This window comes from Mastomys coucha, unplaced genomic scaffold (assembly GCF_008632895.1).
Source record: "Mastomys coucha isolate ucsf_1 unplaced genomic scaffold, UCSF_Mcou_1 pScaffold3, whole genome shotgun sequence".
Lineage (NCBI taxonomy): Eukaryota > Metazoa > Chordata > Mammalia > Rodentia > Muridae > Mastomys > Mastomys coucha.
In genome coordinates this window covers 70,577,425-70,585,642 of record NW_022196909.1, presented here as the reverse complement: position 1 = coordinate 70,585,642, position 8,218 = coordinate 70,577,425, and the positions used below count along the sequence as shown (strand labels likewise).

At 39.1% G+C, this 8,218-nt stretch overlaps 1 protein-coding gene across 1 annotated transcript in view; it reads left to right on the top strand.

The window, feature by feature from the left end:
• The window catches only part of LOC116074491 (protection of telomeres protein 1-like), a 60,575-nt gene that overhangs the window by 35,612 nt on the left and 16,745 nt on the right, over positions 1-8,218 (top strand). Inside the window, exons 11-13 of the mRNA XM_031347051.1 lie at positions 819-975; positions 3,883-4,088; positions 4,622-4,757. Coding sequence (XP_031202911.1) covers positions 819-975; positions 3,883-4,088; positions 4,622-4,757 — 499 coding nt within the window. The remainder of the gene's footprint in view (positions 1-818; positions 976-3,882; positions 4,089-4,621; positions 4,758-8,218) is intronic.

Sequence of the window (8,218 nt, the reverse complement as noted above, 5' to 3'; positions counted from 1 at the left end):
TAGGTTCCTTCTGCAGCAACATTTATTGTCTCCATCCATAGGGAAAAAGGGTCGAGCCCAAAAATCCGTACTGCTTATATACACCACAGTGCAGCGTGTCTGCCCATGATTGGCTGTTTGCTCATTACCCTACGTAATGCTCCGAAATGGGCCGTGACATGGCATCTTTTTCACTCTACGCACATGCGCTAACAGTTGTTTACTAGGAGTTAACAGCGGAAGTAGGCGCCATCTTGCCATGGCGAATGCCTCTCCAGCTTCACCTCTCCCCACACCTTTTCTTTCAAACTCTGTACCTCTCTGTGATAATTGGGTTCTCCTAGTAACCCTTTCCATTCTCAGGTTCTAACTCCAGAAAAAGGGAAAGTTTAATACAGTCTTGAGTTTGAAATACCCAAGTCAAGAAGAGCCCATGATGTTTAACGAATGTGTTTTGTCAACATCTCTTAATCAAACTCCAGTTAGAAAATAAGCTGCTGTCTGGCACAGGTTGTCTAAGAGACTAGCATTTTTTATATAGGTGCTATTCATTTTCTTGCTGAAGTAAACCCCACTGTTTTCCCTAAGTTAGAATTTCCTGATAATTTTTACTAGTCCCATATAGGAATACTTATATACCCGTTATATAATTAAAAATCCCTCAGTAACTTGGCACCAGGGTACCTGTTATGGGCCTAGATGCACATCTGGAAATATTGTGACCATAGTTGAGGTAAATTTGATTTTATGGTATATATTTGCTTTATAGAAATTCATGCGGAACATACCTAAGACCCCATACTTTATTTACTCTGACTTAATATAACAATTTTTTACAGCACTTACAGATTACCATTATTTAGAGAAGACATCATTGTGTGACATTTTGAAGCAAAGAGCTCCTCGCCGATATCGAATCAGAGCAAAACTAAGATCATACAAGCCCAGAAGACTTTTACAGTCTGTTAAACTTATTTGTCCTAAATGCCATTTATTGTAAGTATTTTCTAAAATTTAAAAAAAGTCTTTTCATGTCATATTGTTTGTGTATATGTATGACCATATGTATGTGTGTTTGTGTGTGTGTGGTTTTAAGTTCTTAGAAATGAATAAATTATGATTTAATTTATAGTATTTTAAAATAATGCGAATGAAAGGTAAAATATTTAAATCCTTTTGAGTTGTTCTTAGTAATAATAAGTAAAAATAGGTACTTTCAGTCTTTAAATGTAATGTTTAGTAGGTATGACAGACACCAGTCAAAAGTTGTGTCACGCTTAACAACTATAATGCCTTTATTCCAAATACCAATTATGTAAATACATAAATAATAGAACTTTAAATTGTTCTCCAAACATGTTTACATATTGAGTTTCAAGTCCTGATTTTTGTTTCAATACAATGTACCATAATCCCTCAAAATACCAAGTGGCATTTTGGAAATTACATGAAGTGCACAATTATCCACATTGGTATAGCATCTATTAGGCTTTTACTCTTCTGTGCTGTCACATAGATATAAACATATTTGTGTATTTGCATATTATTTGTTATTATCTCTCTAGAGTAATTTAAGTGTTTTTTGCCTCACAAAAATTGAAACTATAGTGATTTAGAAGAAAGTTAATCATTCAATCCTTTTAATAAAAAATGAGATATCCAAAGGAAAAAAAAAAAACACATGATCATCTCATTAGGTGCTGAGAAAGCATTTGCCAAAATTCAACACCCCTTCATGGTAAAAGTGTAACCCTGTCACAAAAGCACACACATAGTATGCATTCACTGATAAGTGGATATTAGCCCAAAAGCTTGGACTACCCAAGATACAACTCACAGACCACATGAAGCTCAAGAAGAAGGAATACCAAAGTGTGGATGCTTTTGGTCCTTCTTAGAAGGGGACACAAATACTCACAGGAGGAAATATGGAGACAAAGTGTGGAGCAGAGACTGAAGGAAAGGCCATCCAGAGACTGCCTCACCTGGGAATCTATCCAATATACAGTCATCAAACTCAGTCACTATTGTGGATGCCAAGAAGTCCTTGCTGACAGGAGCCTGATATAGCTGTCTCTTGAAAGGTTCTGCAGAGCCTGACAAGTATAGAAGTAGATGCTTGCATCCAACCATTGGACTGAGCATGGGGTCTTAAATGGAGGAATTAGAGAAAGGACTGAAGGAGCTGAAGGAGTTTGCAATCCTATAGGAAGAACAACAATATCAACCAACCAGACACCCCAGAGCTCCCAGGGACTAAATCACCAACCAAAGAGTACACATGGAGTGACCCATGGCTCCACCTGTATATGTAGCAGAGGATGGCTTTGTTGGACATCAGTGTGAGGAGAGGCCCTTGGTCCTCTGAAGGCTCGATGCCCCAGTGTAGGGCAATGCCAGGGCAGGGAGGTAGGAGTGGGTGGGTGGATGAAGGAACACCCTCAGAAGCATGTGGATGGGGGATGGATTAGGGAGTTTTGGGGCCAGGGAACTGGGAAAGGGGATAACATTTGAAATGTAAATAAAGAAAACATTCAATTTAAAAACAAAAACAGATATATGGGCCACAGCTGGTGTTTTCCAATAACCCAACAAAATCTCTGCCACAAAGGGAAACAGGAGTGGCATTTACTATGTGTTCTCTAGACCTTTTAGGAATTGTGTGCATGTACAAAGAGAGTGATATTATAGACATGTAGGGAAAGGGCACTGTCCAAGTAGGAATGCACCATAAATGTTACCATGACAAAAGTGGAAGAGTCTATTATGTCACTCAGCATGCTGTAGGTTGGCATCATTGCAAACAAGCATGTTAATGTTAAAATTCTGACCAAAAGGATCAGTGTGGGGATTGAACATATCAAGCACTCAAAGAACTGAGAGCTTCCTGAAGCGGGTGAAGGGGAACATTCAGAAGAAAGAGGAAACCAAAGAGAGGGTCACCTGGGTTCAGCTGCAGTGCTAACCTATGAAACCCAGAGAAGTACACTTTGTTAGGACTGATGGAAGGAGCCTGAGCTGCTAGAATCCATTTCATATGATTTCATGCCCTAATATACAAAAAAGAAATAAAGGGTCTAGATTGTAAAAATAATAAAAAACAATACATTGAGGAATCTATTTTTTATATGTGTGATCATAAACTCAGTGTCATGGAGATTTAGGTAATTTGTAAAATAATACCAGATTATATTTCACTTAATGCCACAGTATTATATTGTTCTTTAAGAATAAAGCTATGCTATGATTTCCTTCTAGACAAATAAGTATCTTAGCAAGTATAAGTGATTACCTAAACTTGCAAGCCCAGTTGGTAACAGAATCAAGATAAGCACTTCAGCCTTTTAATTCCAAGCCATGGTGTTTTTATTGCATGGTAGTTTATCCACCTAGTGTGAATTACTAATTATTAAAGATAAATGAAGCTAATAATGCTTTAAAGTAGTTCCCCTGTGACAGTGAGATTAATTGGGTTGAAGACATGGCTACTTGTGAAGGACAAGGAGTTGGGACTGGGAATGACTGTAGGCCATCTTGGCCTCTACACTTGGGGGCCAGAGAGGTGGGTTGACACCTGCTGCCAAGCCTGACAACCTGTATAAAGTCCTTGTGAGCAACATTGTAGGAGATTGTCCTTTCTCCTCACGTATGCACTGTGGCACATATGAACCCACAGAGGTAACGATCTCTGTGGTTATGGTATCTAGTGTCACAGATGGCTTCCCGTCGCCGTGTGGGTGCTGGGCATGAGCTTTGGCTCTTAGCAGGAGGAGCAAGTGCTTCTAACCACCGAGCCATTGTTTCAGCCTCCAAACTAGTTTTCTTTTTGAGTAATTTATTAAATTAGAATTCCTGCGAATATACCTACATTGTTTGCTACTATTTTGTTACCAATCATTTTAGGCAAGAAATTCCGCATGAGGAAAATGTGGATAAAATTTTGCAAGATGCTGCAGCTACAGCCCCAGACCGCAGGCTGCAAAGTACACAGTTATACAACTCAGAAGTCTGGACCACTGAAGGCCAGGGAGGACGACAGGTTGCCATCCACTTTGTAAAAAATGATGGCATCCTTCCTCACTCAAGTGAATGTCTAGTTTTGATAGAAGGTAAGACACTTGGTATTGGGTGTTTTAAATATTATTTTGCACATGTTCCCCTATTTTTGTTAACTTATGTATATATACCTACTACTTACGAAGTAAATGTACTGTTAATTAGATTCAGATATATATGAACACACACACACTTATTTAAGTTATATTTTCAAATTATGCATTAAGCTTTGCTTATTTCAGTACTTGTTGAATTCCTGTCTGTAATAAAATCAAGTCAGTGGATCCATTATGTTGACCAATTGCTTATGTGAAGTTGTCAGAATCATAGCCTCGGGACTACAATATAATTATGACTGTTGGGTCATAATACTGGAATGAAAATTCTTAACTAAAGACACCTGAGTCAGAGAAAGGAGACATGCAAAGGCATGCTAACATGACAACTCTGAGATTGGAATTGTGCTATTTATTCCTCTGCTTTTTGCATCTAATTATTGCAGTGTCCCACATGTTACATCCTGTATCTTGTTCTGATTCTCTGTGTGATGCTAAAGAATTTCATTTTTTTTTTTCCTTTTTAACAGGAGGACGGCTCTGTGAAATCTTTAAACTGTCAAGTGTGTTTCACAGTGTGATCCCTGTGAGGTCTGGCCCTGAGGACCTGGAGGTCCTAGATCTTGCAGCACCATTCCTCATACGAGGAAAGGTGTGTCACTATGGGTGCGTATTCCTTTGGGGTATCTGGGCATTTCAACTGTGTCTCCTTTCCTTCCCTCTTGCTTACCTCCTTCTGTGCTCAGTTGATACTTATCCAGAGGCCTTCCGCTATAATGATTGTGGCCCAAATTTTTGTAGGTTCAGTAAACTGCTCTTTGTGTTTTGAGAATTTTGAATTTTGATCTTTTCTAGTCTATTGTTGGGTGCAACATTCACATGCTAGGGAGTGACAAACTAGAGCTCTCTGTGGATTACTGGATTATGACACAGCTGTGTATATACTAATCGGTAAGTTAGATGAATTGGTGCACCCTGTTTTAAGTTCTAGAGCATCTATCCTCAATTTTTCTTGTACATTTCTAGAGATCTAAATATTCTGGGTGCAACATAGAAGGCTTACAATGTTTTCTCAGTCACAAGCTAAATTTGTTTCTTCCACAGGATGTAGGTGCTAGTAGCTAAGGGGACATTATAGAGGTACAAATAAGTAAGTTCAATTGCTGAGCCAGCACCTTACAGAGTTTCTGTCACTGCAAATTGACAGAGCGTGGAGTCTATGATTCTGACCTGGAAGGGCAAAATAAAGTACCTTATAGTTCTGATGAAACACTCACCTCGGAGACTGTGCTTTGAGACACCTCACACTATAGCGTCATCCCATTTTCACTTCCTCTTCCTTACCTTTTTATATGTAGGAGTTGTTAGTTGTTGTCATAGTGAACCTAAATTTTGATTTTCACAAAAGACTGTTTCCTGTTCACCTGCCACAGGTGATGGGGGATTGATGGGGGCAGCTTTCCTGCTCCTTCCACCACATGGCAGGGCAGAGAGGTGGCAGGACCAAGTCTCCGATGCTCATGTCCTCAGGACTAGCTCACCTGTGCTCCCACCAGCTCTACTGTGCTGCCCACTTGTGGCCAGCTCCCCCCTCCTCCCTCCCCACACAGGTGGTAAGGGTCCACTTGAGGAGGCAACTAGAGAGCTAGCCTGAGGTCATGGGAGCTGTCCCTGCCCCTCGCTGACTACAATAGTACAGAACTACTACTGAGAGTGGGCCTAGTGCCTTTCTGAGGCAGCACAGTGGAGCAGGCCATGCTGACGTGGCTGTGTGTGAAGGGGTTGGGATAAGGTCATGAGACCTGGAGAGTGGTCTCTGCTCTTTGCTGGCTGTGCCATTGGGTGAGCTAGCCGGGAAAGTGATGGAGAGCTGTGTTATAGAAAAATTTAACATGATCCAGAATTTCTACCCCTCTTTGATCATTCAATTCCTCAGATAAAACACACACACAACCTTTATATTTACAATAATCTTTAATCAGCACTAAAACTGGGCAGATGTCTATCCATTTTGCTATTAGAATCTTTTCCTATTGATAACCCTGAATTATTACTTACTATATTTCATCTGGACTGCTCTTAACTCCCAATTGGCCAACCCTCATGGCCATGTTTTCATGACTTAGCTAACCCATGATGCCTACTCCTTCCTTCTCACTTTTTTCTCCCCTTCATTCTCCTCCAACCCCCTAATCCAGGAAATCCTAAGCCTGGCTATGTCTCTTCTGTCCAGCTATTGGCTGTCAGCATCTTTATTCACCAATCAGAAATAACTTGGGGCAAGGTCATATAGCTCACTTGGTTCTACCCGCACACTCTCATCTCTGTGACTTGGGGGCCCACATGTAGCATTACAATACACAGCAAAAGACAAACCTTAACAGAGCTCACCTTGATTATGTGGATGCTGGAGAACCGGTCAGCTGATCAACTCAGCTACCACCCAAGCCTAAAATCAGGGCTTTGATTTGGCCCACCCAACATCTACCCCATGTTTGAAATGCTGGAGCACATGAAGGGGCCAGTCCTATAGATCCAAAGATGCAGAATCAATATACGGTGCAACAGCTGCATATCTGTGAGGAGACCTGGTAAGGAGGCAGTACTCCTATTGCAGCAGAAGCCAGCGGCCTCGAACCAGCATGACACATTGCAGTGAACATTGGCAAGTATAGAATTGTGAACAAAAGGGTATACTGTGTGACACACAACAGCTTCCACAATGAAATTTTTCTTTCCTTTTGGTGGGGGGGGGTTGCAAGCGTAGGTATGAAGGGACTAGGAGATGGTGGGGATTGGGATACATGATGTGAAAATCACAAATAATAAAAAAGTTAAATATTAAAATATACTGAATATAAGGGCTTAGTAAGTTTCTTTAATAAGTGATATTTTAGTTTTTTTGTATATGAATAAAATGATACTTTGAAGTATTTTAACTATTTTTAAAGTACAGCTACTGATTTTAAGTTATAGTTAGATTATCAGTATTTAGTAAAAACTTTAGAGCTTTATTGAGTGTACCTTAGTTTCCTAGTTCAATAAGACATCTCTTGGAGTGTTGGTAGGTTGCTTCTTAGCTTTACTGAGCAAGTGGGCAATTGGAGGTAAAGAAATAATGTCCATTCAGTTACTTTTATTCTAGTCAATAAAAAATGAGCTATTTGCCTGAAATCACCCCCCCTCCCCGCGTTCTCCTCCCAAAAATCCTTGTCATCATAGCTACCTGATGGTGGGCTTTACCTTTGGTTTTGTTTTATATACAATGGGTGAAAAACTTTAGCCATAAAATAAAATCAAATGTTTCTAGCTAATTTATCTGAGCATGTACTGTCTTTATATCTTTAATTGGCCTGCAAGGTTTATAGACCACTTAGTTGAAATGTCTAACATTGTTTTGTGTTCTCCTTTGAATAAGTCCATACATCAAAGTTTTGCTTTTGATATAGTCATTCCTTGCTTTTGTCTCTCCCTTTTTTTCCTATCTTCCTAGTACAAAGTACCTAAGGCTAAACCAGGACACCAAAAGTTATATAAGATCTAACTTTATCTTTTCATTACTGATGTTAGTAAAGAAATACCTATATTTTTGATGATTAAGTGATAAATTGGACAGCAATCATCGCTGTTTTTCCCAGTTCATAAATTACAGCCACTCAAGAATTCCAACTTTTATTCAAATATATTTTCTTACTATATCTCATGTACATTAGATCATGCATAATAAAGATACATTTACTCATGCTTAAGTATGTATCAGGATATATCATGATTTATTATCATGATATATATCATGATTTATATATCATGATTAAAACTTAAGTTTTAATAAATGATGTCCAGTTTTAGGGGTTGTCTTGTTTCAGATATTCTTACATTTCAGATCATAACTGACTTATAGGCATGATGCTTCTGAATATGTGGTCACTCAAAATATGATTTTACTGGAAATCTTCCTTGTCCTCACAGTTCACTCAGAATATTTAGGCTTTTTCAAGACTGTGACCATTGTTATTCTTCATAGAGCCATTAATTCAGAGTTCCACCTACTTCTCTACAGATAAGAAAATTAATAGTCAAATCATCTAATGATTTGGACACATAGTCCAGTTCTGGTTCTCAACTTG